General features: G+C 38.8%; 1 protein-coding gene across 1 annotated transcript in view; it reads left to right on the top strand.

Annotated features, from left to right (window-relative positions):
- LOC309417929 (uncharacterized protein C8orf34 homolog) overlaps positions 1-15,880 on the top strand; it is a gene marked incomplete at its 5' end in the record, with an annotated part of 176,993 nt that overhangs the window by 72,434 nt on the left and 88,679 nt on the right. Inside the window, one exon of the mRNA XM_082015562.1 lies at positions 3,271-3,437. Coding sequence (XP_081871688.1) covers positions 3,271-3,437 — 167 coding nt within the window. The remainder of the gene's footprint in view (positions 1-3,270; positions 3,438-15,880) is intronic.

Raw genomic sequence — 15,880 nt, 5'->3', positions numbered from 1 at the left:
AGGCAATTTCATCAAGGTCTGATTCAGCATTACTGGGAATTGAAGAATTTGGAATTGGGTATACATACATACATACACACACAGCAAATACAAATAACAGGTAATAATAATTTAGTTATAATGTAGCATATACCTAGAACATCCAAAAGTAGTGGGAATAATTTTTAGGAGATTAAATGAAACTCTCCGAAGAGTGAAGTTGGTATCAGTTGTAAAGAATTCTTGGCTACCTCATCTGTATTTAATTCATCTATTTCATATTTAATATAACCTAAAATAATTCAGTTACATTTTTACCTGGCAACTGAAAGAGGGAGCAATTTGAAATTCATATGAAATGTTTCCAGTTATATCTTGTTAAACTTGATTTGTCAATGCTTTTAATAAAAAGTGATACTTATTGATCACTGATAATCAAGATTTATGTGATAAGCCAGCAAACTCTCACAACTAATCCTAATCTTCAGTTACAGCCTAAGAACAGGAAAGTGAAAACTGTAGTTGTCCCATTATTTCTGGGTAATATGTTTTCTTTTATCTATTACTAAACGTAAGGAAATGCTACATAAATGAAATACTATATAAATATCCAGAGGATTAGGCATTGACAGATCACTGTCTTCAGAATGAGGAATTGCCATCAATGTCATGCAACTCCCTCTTTCCATGTTATTTTCACAGACTATAGCATACAAGGGGTTTTTTTTGTTTGTTTGGTGGAGGGGGAAGCCCTGGGTCCTTACACAGTCATAGCATGCTGTGGGGGACTGAATAGGCTGCAGAGAACAGCATGTTCCTCTGGACCACTGTTATGTTGATAACGTGCCCATTTGTAATATTGGTCTTTCATCATAAAGCATAAGTCATTGTGAGTATATGTAGCACATGATATTTCAGAATCTGTGAGTTGTCTGCTTTTTCTGTCTTTACGACCATGAACCTCACTTTTTTCTCCATTCAGTAATGGACAGTGGGGAAAAAACACTGTTTCCTCCTTAAAAGCATACATGCCTGTGATGATGAGCAATGGAAGCACACATGTTGTATATCTAAAAGCCAAGCCCAGTTACTTAGAAAAAGAAAAGAAGAGGAATTAATTCTGAGCAACCGAAAGGACAGGTTTCGCTATTACTTTGACTGGGAAAGATAGTGTAGCCAGTCTGAGGTAGCTGTATTAGTGATGTCTTGTCAAACTCATGAAGGGTCACCTTTTTGCCCTTAATGTTGTGGATTGCTACAGAGGAAAGACTGTATTTGGCACTGATTTTGTACTGCTCTCTGTTGCTGTTGTAAGGCAGCAAGGCAAGTATTGATATGTGATAAAGGGCCATTGTGGTGGGTTGATGCTGGCTGCATGCCAGATGCCCACCAAAGCTGCTTTATCACTCCTCTCCTCAGCTGGACAGGGGAGAGAAAATATAATGAAACGCTTGTGGGTCAAGGTAAGGACAAGGAGAGATCATTCAGCAATTACCATCACCGGCAACACAGTCTCAACTTGGGGAAATTAGTTTAACTTATTACCAATCAAATCAGAGTAGGATAATGAGAACTAAAACCAAATCTTAAAACACCTCTGCCCCACCCCTCCCTTCTTCCCAGGCTTAACTTCACTCCCTATTTTCTCTACCTCTTTCCCTGGGTGGCACAGCGGGATGGGGAATGGGGGTTGTGATCTGTTCATCACACATTGTCTCTGCTGCTCCTTCCTCCTCACAGGGAGGACTCCTCACACTCTTCCCCTGCTCCAGCATGGGATCCCTCCCATGGGTCCACAGGTCTTGCCAGGAGCCTCCTGCAGCGTGGGCTTCCCACTGAGTCACAGCCTCCTTCAGGCATCCACCTGCTCTGGTGTGGGGTCCTCCCTGGGCTGCAGGTGGATATCTGCTCCACCGAGGACCTCCATGGGCTGCAGGGGGACAGCCGGCCTCACCATGGGCCGCAGGGGAATCTCTGCTCCGGTGCCTGGAGCACCTCCTGCCCCTCCTTCTTTACTGACCTTGGTGTCTGCAGAGCTGTTTCGCTCACATAGTCTCACTCCTGTCTCCTGGTGCAATTGCTGCATACTGTTTAGGGTTTTTTTCTTATATATGTTATCCCAGAGTCATCTACCACCGTTGCTGATTGGCTCGGCTTTGGCCAGCAGTGAGTCCATCTTGGAGCTGGCTGGCATTGGCTCCATCGGACGTAGGGGAAGCTTCTAGCAGCTTCTCACAGAAGCCACCCCTGCAGCGCTCTCTGGTACCAAAACCTTGCCATGTAAAACCTGTACAACCATGTAAAAGTGTTGATGGCCATTCTCCTGGTACTGAGCTCATCTTTCAGAAATTCGAATGTGGTAACAATAGGATTAAACTCATTTTCAAGCCGTTGTTAGTAGTTTTCTACACTAAAAGTTTCCTGGAGAAATTCTGACAAGCAGCAAGGCTCTTGGAAAACTTCCTTAAGGGATAATGTATGTACACAGCGGGGAATTTGGGTGATTTTTAATATGATGATCTTGTGTCTTACAGCCTAAATGAACTAGAGCTTGCAAAGGCCCTGTCCATAACCTGATGTCCTAAACTCAAAACCGGTTCTTCATCTCCAAGGTCCACTTTGTTTTATTAGTGTTTATCTTTGCCATGGGAAATGAACTATCTTTGATTATACTAAATTTCATACATTTGCAACAGTTCTGCCTTCCTGCAGCAGGTTATAAGACAGTCTGAGGTGTTGCTGATATCCTCATGTGGGTCACCAAACTTCTGTCCCATTGCCTTTATCTTGATATTGTAAGGATTCAGAAATTGCTAACTGTAGCAAGTCCTGTCTTAGACCCTTCTGTTAAATTCTGTGCAGTTCCAGTTTTCTGTTACTTAGGTTAGGGACACAAGTCAACAAGCCATGAGAATTATTATAACTATTTAGTCCTTAATTCTGTGGGGTCGTGATAACATAACCATGCAATGGAGCAGTTCTTTGTTCTCAGCTTTGTTACTGTGTGATCGATGCCTTAGCAATACTGATTGGTAATTGACCTGTCATTCTGTATATGTAGCTTATTTAGACTTGATTAATTCCCATGAAGTCAATGGGAAATTTCCCATCATCATTCAGTCAAAACTTTGGATAGGAACTGAAAACACAAACTGACTTATAACATCCAATGATCAGGGAATGAGTGATAACCAGCTGGTTTATGTGTGATCTGATGGTGTTAACCTTCAGATCTGGGGGACCCAGACTCCCTTTCATTGTAAGAGAAAGTTGTGCTTTCCTCCCTCACAGCTTAAAAATGGAGCCAAAGACCAAAGGACTAAAACAACAACAGCAGCAGCATAAGAAATTGCTGGCCGCCATGCTTTCTCAGGACTCCTTTGATTCTGCTCAAAGTACGGCTCCATCTGTAACCGAAGAAGATATCGACAATGAAGATGATGCAATGGAACTGCTGGGTAACTGCAAAAAATTATGTGTATTTTCTGATACCTTTTTTTTTATAGATTAATCTAAAAAGTCTAATATCCGATCAAACATAGCTTAGTTTGAATCTGTTCCCTATGTTTGAAGCATAAGTATCTAGCTGTATTCATAGGTTCATAGGGTTTAACTTGCAATTTTCAGGAGTGAAAGTAATGAAGACTGTATATGTGAGTGAATAAACTGCCAGCTGCATTAAAATCCCATGAAATACCAAACACTTCAGGTGCTCAAAGAAATTAATTTTATTTCCTACATAAATCACTTGCAGGTTCTACTTGGAGAATGTAGTTATGTACAAGGAGCAGAATCAGCTTCACTGGCTTTCGTTTGGTTCGTCTTTTTCTTAACAGTATCACAGTTCTAACTTCAGTGGGTTTTATTTGAGACTTATTAGCTACCAATAGCTTAGAAATGTAGATCTGTAACCTTTCCAGAGGATTTGATTGTAATTTTCCAGTAGAGTGTATTGTATGTTAAATTGCACTCTAGAAGGCTCTATGCTCACCGCGTCCTCCCTTTTCTAGAATTACTAGTTATGAAAGTAAGGAAATAGTTGAAGAAAGTTAGTTAGTTAGTCTCTTTTCTGCCATTTTTAAAAGCTTCAGTGTAAGATGCTTAAAAGTTAGTTATGGATTTCAATTTTTTTTTTCATAGTTTTTGCTATATAGAACTTTATGTGGGATCAAAGCACAGGAAATACACAATAATAGGATAGTTCCACATTCTTACATTTACAAATTCCATCACAAATTATTTGTTTCAGGTTGGACCTTAATCTAAAAATCAGAAAAAACAGCTGGTGCTGTACTCTTGTTTCTGTTCTGTTTCTGTTTTATTTCTGTTACTTCCTTACTATGGTCTTCATAGAATCACAGAATAGCAGAGGTTGAAGGGGACTGCTGGAGATATCTAATCCAACCACTCGCTCAAAACAATCAGCTAGAGCAGGTTGCTCTCAGCATTGTTCAGCTGGGTTTTGACTCTCTCCAAAGATGGAGACTCTACATACAGGTTGTCTCTGGGCTTGACCATGCTTATGGTAAAAAAGTCTTTCGTTATGCTTAAATAATTGTGAATTAATACATACTTTCTTTTTTTCAGTAGTTTTAAGTTTGATGCATGCGTTTGTTTTTAGAAGAAACGAGATAATGAGCTGAGTCGCTTAGATGTCACAGTGGGTCAACTGGTTCTTTGTGTTTGAAGGAAGTCACAGTGTTTGTGACTGTGGGCTTGCCATCTTCATGAAATCAGTTGCTATTTGCAGAGCTAATCCATGGATTCTAGTGAAGGCTATAGTTTGTAGCTGCGTTACCTCCTTATTTCATCCTGCAATTTTCAGATCTTTCCAACTTTATCAATGTGACATATAAAGAAAGCTGACTGAGTGTCTTGTGCTGGCATAAACCACAGGACTTCTCTAGGCCTCTGTGGCATCTGGAAGGTGCAGTAGGTAAGTGTGTGTGTAATGTTATTGGCCTCATTATGTATCACATACAGAATAGAATCTTCTGTTAACTTCTGTGGAGATAGTGAGGAAAAGGTATACCATGGATGTGTAGGTTGTTCTTTTCAGACACTCCAATCATTGAAGGTATCTGGAACCAGAAAGACAGTATAAAGGATATTTTACTTTCTATTATCTTGAAATTTGGGTACAATATTACCTGTGTACAAACAAGTGGTTTTTGGGTTTTTTTGGTTTTTGGTTTTTTTAATAAGGACTTGATTGTAAGAACCCATTCTGGTTTTGTGCCAGGCAAAACCTGGAACATTGTTCTATCACACGTTTCATCAAAACTGGCAAAGTTTATACAAACTCAAAACTAGGAAGGGTCACAAGCAGGACCTCTGGTTTAGGTAGGGTGTTATATAAGTGATTCTGAGATTCTGAATCAAAATCATGGCCTATTTGATGAGTAGCTGTGGTTATAGTGATTATAATATAGCCATGTTATAGTAACTGCCACTGATAGAAAGTTCAATGTGTGTATCTTGGTGTTGAAAGTACTGTGCTTCTGAAAGACTGGATTTTATTTTAATTGTCATTTTGCAATTTGCTGACAGTATGTGTTTTATATTTGATATAACGGTTAGGTTACATCCTGCAGAACTGCTCAAAACTTGAGGGTATGACAAAGTGTTACAAAGGAAGGGTGTTTTATTTTATTTTGATGGTAACATAAAGAAATTAAGTTTGTATTAGCAAACATAGGTATTTTTCATTGCTGTATTTTCCAGATCAATAACTATGATACTGGGATTGAATTTTTTTATTATGTACTGCATTAATCCATTAACTGCTTTGATGCTTTTTACAGTGCTTATATGCAGTGTAACTAATTTCAAATCATGGCTTTCTGCTATCACTGAATTGCAGGGCATTGTTGCATATAACTACTTCACTAGAGTTCAGTATTCATTGCTTATTCAGGCCTTTCTTAAAAAATTACAAAACCTCGTGCTCCTGAGTCTGGATTCTGGGAGAACAAATTCTACTATTTATAGCAGATGATTTTAATGCATACCGTACTTATAATGCAGGTTTTTGTAGAACACAAACTTCAATCTTTATATGTGTTCAAGAGAATCTTTTTCAGAGTTTGGTTCATTTATTTAGGTCTTAAAAGCATGAAACTGACTGTTGGTATATTTTCGTTTTAAAAAAACCCCCTCCTAGTACTCGCAGAATCATTAAGGTTGGAAAAGACCTTTAAGACCATCAAGTTCAACCATCCAGCCAACACCAACCATGCCCACTAAACCGTGGATGTGGCGCTTCAGGACATGGTTTAGGGGACATGGTGGCGCTGGATTAATGGTTGGACTTGATGATCTTGAAGGTCCTTTCCAACCTAGTGATTCTGTGATTCTGTGATTCTGTGATGTCCTGAAGTGCCGCATCCACACATTTTTTGAACGCTTCCAGTGATGGTGACTCCACAGCCTCCCTGGGCAGCCTATTCCAATGCTTGACCACTCTCTCAGCAAAGAAATTTTTCCTGATATCGAGTCCAAACCTCCCCTGGAGCAACTTGAGACTATTTCCTCTCGTTCTTGTTGCTAGTTGCATCAGAATTGTCAATGAAGGTTTAGCTAGAATGAAACATTCCAAATAGAAGAAACAGTTAAGCTGTTATACTTCTGAAGAATCCATTTCAAAAGAAATATATTTGCAAAGATGAAAAAAATTATTGTGGGGCTACATTCTGATTTCAGTTTTCACTCTTTATGTATAACATAAGATGCATAGGAGGGCTGTTAACACACTGGTAACTTTCTAAGTGTGTTCAGTTATGCAGGTGGCTGAAATAGATTACTGGCAGATAATATCATACTGGAAAGGATCTTCCTGAATTTAAAAAGCTGAGAACTGTAACTGTAAAATCACATGTATTTGCAAAGGTAAAAGGGTAATGCAATTGAGGTCTGTGACTGAAAATGATATCAAGGGGCTCATTTTGTATATATCTTAATACCAAGTATTGTGTTTTGTAAATCTAATCAGGAGCTGAAGTAGTTCTTTGTGAAACTTTGCAGTCCTTTTGGAATTCCACGACATTTGGGCTTAAGCTGTCTTTTGTGTTTGGCTGAAGTCCACTGAGACTTTGAAATCTTGTTATTCCCTTAGTATCTCACTGATGTCCATTGGAGAGGACTGAACTGTATCTTCCCTGAAATTGCCAGGAATATTGATTGAACAGTCACCAAAGCATGACTCGTTTCATTTTAAAAAATCAATTGTTTGATTAAGTATAAGAATATCATTGTTTAAATGTATCGCTATGCAAAATTTACACATAATAAAAGCATAAGGTTTTTTTGTAGCACACTTGGACTTAAATATACATTCTTGAGCTTTTTGCAAGTAAATAAGATGAAAATGAAATTCTTTATTGTTTTACACAATATTGATATAGAGAACAAGTACTCTGAGGTGTGGCTGAGGGAACTGGGGTTGTTTAGCCTGGAGGCTGAGGGGAGACCTTATCACTCTCTACAACTACCTGAAAGGGGGTTGCAGTGAGGTGGGTGTTGGTGTCTTCTCCCAAGTAAGAAGTGATAGGATGAGAGGAAATGGCCTCAAGTTGCACCAGCAGAGGTTTAGATTGGATGCTAGGAAAAATTTCTTCAACCGAAAGGGTTGTCAAGCATTGGAACAGGCTGCCCAGGAAGTGGTTGAGTCACTATCCCTGGAGGTATGTAAATGACATGTAGATGTGGTGCTTAGGGACATGGTTTAGTGGTGGGCTTGTCAGTGTTAGGTTAATGGCTGGACTTGTTCTTAAGGGTCTTTTCCAACCTAAATGATTCTATGATTCTATGATATTTTGTCATAATGCTTAATCACCTCTTTTCTTCTTGTCCAATCTTTATGCATGCTTGCAATATTAAAAATGTTATCATGTGTCAATACATGCTATGCAGTAGTTAACTATGAAGCAACACTCCAAAAGTAAGTGTACCCAGGAAACTCACTCAGGTGTGGTCGAAGTGAAAGGTGGTGATAATTGAAGTCCATTTCCTGCAATTGACGCATATGCCAGTCTGTATGATTCTGAAAAACTTCCATGATTTCAATGCAAATAATCATATCTCTGAGCTAAATTTAAGTGTTTGCAGCATCAGGACTTGTAAAACCATCTATTCTTCAAAGCTGGTTTCACAGTAACAGTGGGGTTTTTGCTGAATGTACAAATCTTAAGTGAACGTGATTGTCTGCCTCATGTCTATTATATCTAATTCTCGCTATGCAATAACAAACCAGAATCTTTAAAGATAGAAATACACTTTCAGTAGTAATACATTTTTTAATTATTGCTTTGGGAAATACCTGATGTCTTCTGTTTGCTGTAATAACTCTTCTTCTAATCTTTAGAATTTCTTTTTTCCTCAAGAATTTTCCAAATGTTAATTACTTAATCATCGTAACACTCCTGAAAGATTGGCTGGTGTTATATTTACATTTTATAACAAGATAAACAGAGAATAAATAGAATTTAGTGGAGATTGCCTTTGCCAGTAAGATGAGACAATAACTCAGTGTCTGGTAGTCTATCCCTTATATAGTCCATACTGCTTTTCTAATAAGTCTGAGTGCTTTAATGAAAGGGTGTCCAATGTTCATTGCTTTCAGTACATTTCCTCTGGTTCAACAGACATTCCTGATTTCCCTGTTTCCTAGATGTCTTTGGCAAGACACAGGAAACAGACTCTAGACCTGATAAATTATTCTGATATTAGCAGAATTAGAGGTTGTTCCTCTTTGTTGTTGCTCCCAGCTGGACAAAAACTTCTCCTCCATTATGTGACTTGAATACATCATTTGCCAGAAGAGAGGCCACAAGGCCTTGGGGAAAGAGGAGAACTATCCTGTGGCCCAGTGAGATGTGCAGCACAGCACAGACCTGTGCCTGCTCAGCTCAGTTCTTGTGTGGCTCATGAACTCCTCATTGTATGATGGTTCTCAAGTTTGAATCAGCAGCAAGCAGGAAAGTCAGTGTAGCACAGTATTTTCATGCTACTGGAAGAAAACTTTTCTGTCTAGTTAGAGATAGTGATTGCTGCGTTAGCCCAAGTCATGGGAAAGTGATAATGGCAGTGTTGTCTCATGTTCTTATCACTGAATGCTGATTCTTTACACTCAATGCAATAACAGACTTTGATGTTCTCAGATTCCAAGAAAATATTTAGCCAGGTATGATCTAGCATTATTTTTCTCTTAAAAAAAACACAGAGTTGTTCATCTAATGGTATTTCTTCAAAAGTCAGGTGAAATGTCTTTGTATGCATGATGACTATATGCATCACTATTGTCCTTCTAGTGAAATTTCTGAAAAAAAAATTACTGTGTGGATAAATACTTAGATGCAGCTTTTTTTGGAAATTGCCATAGATCTACATTTCTATGTAGATCTATCCATTTCTAATGTCTTACAGAGTGGTGGTCGTAGCTTTTATGAAGCTATTTGTATGAAGTGTTCTGTTCCTTTCAAATTTCAACAGCTGGAAAGAGGAGGCATGGTCTGTATCTAAAAGAGAAAGAAAAAAAGCACTGGTATTGCTTTTTTTTTAACTTGCATTACCTCCCAAAGTGTGTGAAGTATTTTAATACTTTTGTGCTCCTTGATGATTATTTCTGGAGCAAAAGAAGGATTTCATTATATGGACCAGGCTTAGCATATGAATAGCCATGATGTTGGTGCTCTGTGAATGATACGGCTAGTATGAATGAAGTATCTTAAGCTTTACTTTTGTGAGATGTAATTGACTTTCTAAGTAATAGGTTGTCCTGGTTTCAACCAGGCTAGAGTTAATTTTCTTCATAGAAGCTAGTGTGAGGCTATGTTTTGGATTTGGGATGAGAAAATGTTGATAACATGCTGATGTTTTGAGTTGTTGCTAAGTAGTCAAGGACAGTCCAGCTTCTCGTGCTGGCCTGCCAGCAAGAAGGCTGGAGGTGCACGGGGAGCAGGGAGGGGACACAGCTGGGACAGCTGACCTAGGCTGGCCAAAGAGATATTCCATACCATATGACACCATGCTCAGTATATAAAGCTGGGATGAAGAAGAAAGAAGGGGTGGATGGACGTTCGGAGCGATGGCGTCTGTCTTCCTAAGAAACCATTACGTGTGATGCAGCCCTGCTTCTCTGGAGATGGCTGAACACCTGACTGCCCATGGGGAGTAGTGAATGGATTCCTTGTTTTGCTTTGCTTGTGTGCGTGGCTTTTGCTTTGCTTATTAAACTGTCTTTATCTTAAACCATGAATTTCCTCACTTTTACTCTTCCAATTCTCTCCCCCGTCCCACCATGGGGGAGTGAGCGAGCGGCTGCGTGGGGCTTAGTTGCTGGCTGGGGCTAAACCACAACATAGGTATTTGACATTCAGTGGCTTTCTCTCTAGAGTCTGATGTGGAAGATATAGTTCATCCCGAATTGAACTATTTGATTCTAAGAAAAATATCAATAAATGCAGTTTACTGTTGTCACAATTTCTAAAAGGTCTGATCTTCAGTCTTCTGTTTATCTCCAATCTTCTTCTATCTATATGGTAGCAATTTCAGATAATCTTGATTACCAGGTACCTTGAAATTTCTGATAGGTTTAGAATTTATATATACAATGAACAGTTGAAGGCAAAAGTTCCAAAAGACATTTTTTCCCCTCTTTGTGGGTTAACCCCAGCAAGCAGCTAAGGACCACAGAGCCCCTCACTCATTCACTGCTCCACAGTGGTAGGAGGGAGACAATAGGAAGAGCAAAAGCAAGAAAACTCATGGGTTGAGATAAAGATAGTTTAATAATTGAAAGAAAGAAAGAAAGTAAAGAAAAAAAGAGAGAAGGAAGACCCCAAAACCTAAAACAAGTGATGCCAAATCGATCACTCATCACCTCCCACAAGCAGACTGATGCCTAGCCAGTCCTTAAGCAACAGCTACTTTGGGACACACCCCCATACCCTCACCCCCAGTTTGACCATGACATTATTTGGCCTGGAATATCTGTTTGGTCAATTCAGATCAGCTGTCCCAGCTGTGTCCCCTCACAGCCTCTTGCCCACCTGCTGTGGGGCAGAGTGAGAAACAGAGAAAGCCTTACCCCCATGCAAGTGCCATTCAGCAATAGCTAAAAGATTGATGTGTTATCAACACTGTTTTAGTCACAAATCTAAAACACGGCACCATGTGGGCTGCTATAAAGAAAATTAACTCCATCCCAGCCAGACCCAGGGCATCCCTTAAAGATCTCTTTTCCATCACTACTGTCTTTTTGAAGACTGAGAGGTTGTTTTGACATGATGGAAGATTTCTTCTACTCTCTCTGGCTTCTTCAGGGACATAGTTCTCATTTCTTTTAGACAAACGGTCCTCTTCTCCTCCTGAGATAGACTGATTAGTATGCAGTTGGATCTCTGGCAACTGTTCCCCAATTTTATATTGCCTTTCAGTTACAGCTGTTTCTGTTCTCCCCATGGGTGTTTTAGACCATAGTTTTGGACTCGAGAATGTCTTTCAGACTTGTACATGTCTCTTGTGTTCTTTGCTTCTTAATTAGACTTTGTTGTGCACAAAGGCCTTAGCATAGCCCTGAAAAGTGACCATAGTTGTCACAGAGGGTACAGTTTGTAAATGATGGTATCTGGCTAGGGTTCTTACGCTGTTGCATAAGTATACCATAAGTGGTAAAGACTGTAAAACCTGTAGAGCTCAATAGAGAGCATCATGGTTATTATTCAGACAACTATTAGTCTTCTGTGGACTTAAATAAAGAAACATTCTTTCCTTCAGGAGGTCATACTTGCAGTAACTTGTCCTTTCTCTCATTCTTCCCTTTTAACATACAGATTCATTTATTTCTTTACTGTAGTTGGTTATGTGGAGTTTACCTGGAGGGATCCATGTGCAGGATCTAATCTTGAGAATGTGTAACAAATATTGAAGTCTAGGGGAAAGGGTGGGGGAGGAAGAGCAGCAAAGAAACCACGAAGGTTGTGAATAAGAATTTCTCCTTTAAAAATGGGCAATTATGGGTAACTTGTATTTTTATCTTCAGGCTACAGTGATTAGCTTGTTCTAACTCTAGTTAAATCTCATTAAATCTTTATCATTTTTTGCTTTTAGTGCAATATATGAATTGTTGTGCTGTGCTTCAAACAAAAGTAAATGCTTATCATTTTTATGGAAATGTAGTATACAAATAATGCCAGGATTAGTAAATCAGTTGGAGTAACTATTTTTACAAAACAGCTAAGGTGAGAAATAGCCTCAAAAAATTTGTGGATTTTTTTATGACATTTCACTGAAATTTTAACTACAACATTATTGCAATCACTGTTAACAGTATTTTTTACCAGAGTCCTTGGTCTGCAGGACTATTGTCATAAACCTGAAATCTACTACTAATTTTAAAGCAATGTTTTCATGCATTATACTTGTCACTGAACACCTGTGTACAAGTTTAACAAATACCATATTCAGTATATATAAAGTCACTGAAGCAAGGGAGATGCAAAGGTCCCTCTAATGTCATTCATGGAGTTAATTGATTTCAGTTCATCTTCTGGTCCTATGCTAAAAGACAGTGATATCAGTGAGAATCTTTTAGTTCATACAAGTTTAAGCAAAGCTCTAACTGGTTATTCAAAGAACAGGGACTTGATATTTAAAGTCTCAAAATAGTGGAATCCTGCTCTTGAATTTTACTGTCAGTAACACTATGTGTTTCATGTTTACACAGAATTTTTAGACTGATGATAACTTCTAGTAAATGTAATAAGTTCTATAGTTTGGTTAAGAGGGTGTTTGTAAGGTTAGAATAAATTATGAATTGAATTAGTCACTGCAACACTGTAGTTATTTCAGGTTTGATAAGCATAAAATGGGTTGAAACTGAAGTTGATTGTGCTTCATATTGCTAAAGGGAAAATGGAGAGAGAAAATCAATTATAGTTCGAGATACGAGATTCTCTTGAGTTGACATAAGTTACATGAGCTAATAAAAAGCGTCAAAAGAATGATTAATTTTCAAGAAATAGATGGCTACTGAATATCACGATGTGCAGGAGCCTAAAATGTCATTTGTTTATAGTTTACACAAAGAAACAAAGCTTATTTTAAGCCTACACCTAAAGAACAGAGGGGACACCACGTAATCTAAGTCTCTGTCCAGATTGGAGACTTAAAAGTCTGTACTATTATAGCCTTTTTATGGCCTGTGTTCCTGGGATTTCTTCTAAAGGAAAGCAAGGGGGCACAGCAGCATGGTATATATTACTTATTATGATGTGATACTAATGCCAGTATCATGGGATCAGACCGATACTCTTCTAGCTTTGTAAATGCTTGCAGTTCTGATGTTTAGTGACAGAGGTCCCTTTAGAGAAGCTATAGGAAGAAGCATCCTCCCACCCCACCGTTTATAAGAAGGACAGAAGGTGATTCTCACAGCCAACTTTGTTCCCCAGTCGTATTTCTCTGCCCACCTCCAGATGTGCCAAGCACATCAAGTGTCGGGCAAATAGTAAAGATCTGTGGTTGAATCAGGTGGCATGTTTTAGATAACATTTTAAGCTATGAAATTTAAGGAAGTATCTTTTCATGATTTCAGTGTAGTTGTTTTGTGGAATGCATTGCCACAGAATATGATGGAGACTACAAGTGTAAATATACAAAACTAGATACGTTTGTGGAAGATAGATCAATGCCACTTTACTAAATATGTTGGTTCTGGTACATGCTCTGTCCTAGATTTGGAAATTGCAGGTAACTGAGATGATCTTTCTTACCGTCTATATGCTGATAGCTGTTTTGAGTCAGGACCCTATGCTAGCTGCTCTTCAGGCCTGATCAAACACGAATATGTTATGCACCTTGGTGTCTTCCATCATTTGAAGAGATATAATCTGAATCTGTATGTTTGAGGACTGCATGCTGTATAATTCTGATCCTTTCTTGAAATTTTAGTAGCTGAAAATGACTGAGGATTTTCAATAAATATTAATTACTTTTACAGAGTAGAAGGGCTGGGATAGGAAAAATGATAGGCATAATAGGTATTTATTTGCATATGTGAGAAGGGCAAGTTAAGGACTTCAGCCTCCCTCGAGTTCTACATTCCTAGTGATTGTCTTTAGCATCACATAATCTGCTCTTTGTGGCTCTTTGAATATAGCCAGACATTCCATAGTGTATTCTGTTATTTTTTCTGAATAAAAACATATTTTATTGGGGAAATATCAGATGAGCTGTACTAGTAAACTACCTCAGGCAGACAACATGTTCGGTAGTAGGTAGAAAGCTCACGTGTTCCTTACATGTAGAAGGTAAACATTTGCTTTCTGTGTTGAATCAGGGCTTAAATGGACAAGCATTGCTATGGTAGGTTACTGGAGTTAGAACAATAGGTTAGTAGAGCTAGGGTGAACAAGGTATCCTTTATAAGAATTGTGGGCCTCCAGTTGAAACTGTCTGTAGACAAGTTTTAAAACAAATAAAAGGACATGTATTTTTCATTTACTGCACAGTTAATCTATGAACTTATTTGGTAATGGTTTTGTAGATGTCAAAATTTACATATGCTGAAAATGAGATGGACAGGTTAATGGAAGAAAATTACATCAAGGGCTGCAAGATATTGATACTACCTCTGCTTCAGAAAGTCCCTGGCTATGAATCAGTTGAGGGATTATGCTAGTAAAGTATTGTTATGTGCTTGCCCTGTTCTTGTACTCATCCCTAGGAATGGGAGATCCCTAGGATGCTGGATAAATGGATGTCCAAACTACTTTGAACTTCTTAAGGACACTGACGTTAATTTAGACATACTGCTGGGAAAGCCTTCAGTTGTAATATATAAGGAAATCCCGTAGCAGATATAATTTATTTTGTACCTGGATCTGTTTTAGTGAGGCTGCTGACTCTCCAGTGTTACTATTACTATTACTGCAATGACCTCTACATACACTTATTCTTTAGTTTACACTAAAGCTCAAAATATGAACGTCGGAGTTCAGAAGCTGGTTGGGGAAATCTGTCCCACTTGATTGACTAGACTGTATGCTAAACTGCTGCCAGCTACTCAGCAACCTCATTCTCTTTTTGGAGCATCCAGGGAAAGGAAGCACAAAAGAAAGAGTCAGTTATGACTGTCAAGCTCATACTTTGGTAAGAAATGACAGGATTGCTTCACTTGGAGATTCAGATGGCAGCAGTGGAACTGTGTGAGCTCTGGTGAGGCTTTCTTACTACTCAGTTGTACACAGGTCTGAAATTGCTGTCTTTGTGGTGGGACAATAGGATTTATGTGGAGTTATCAGACAATTTCGGGAGGTAGCAGCAGAGCGAGAGCTAGTATGATTACCTGATTTCAGGTATCATAACCCCTTACAGCTAGTGTTTGACCTGCTTCAGTGAATTCCTCAGCTTTGGGGCTCTTTTCAGCTACTGAGGAGAGATTGTTCATCAGAGTAGTAGATAGGAAGAGGACTTATTCAAAAGTTTGGGAGGAAAGGATGTGAAGGCAAAAATTTATATTGAAACACAGAAAGTCATTTTTCATAGAATCGTTGGATACTTTGGGTTGGAAGGGACATCTGGTCCAACTCCCCTGCAGTGACCAGGGACATCTTCAACTAGATCAGGTTGCTCAGAGCCCCATCCAACACGACCTGGAATGTTTCCAGGGATGGGGCATCTACCACCTCTCTGGGCAACCTGTTCCAGTGTTTCACCACCCTCATTGTGAAAAATTTCTTCCTTCTATCTAGTCTAAAACTGCCTTCTTTTAGTCTAAAACCATTAACCCTTTTCATATCACAACAAGCCCTACTAAACTCCACATCTTTCTTATAAGCCCCCTTTAAGTGTTGAAAGGCTGCAAATTTAGCAGGGTTTTGGTGGGTGGCAATATTTATTT

The sequence above is a fragment of the Phaethon aethereus genome, assembly GCF_964289735.1.
Source record: "Phaethon aethereus genome assembly, chromosome: 2".
NCBI classification, from domain to species: Eukaryota; Metazoa; Chordata; class Aves; order Phaethontiformes; family Phaethontidae; genus Phaethon; species Phaethon aethereus.
The sequence above is the reverse complement of the archived record's forward strand: the minus strand, read 5'-3'. Positions and strand labels throughout refer to the sequence as shown.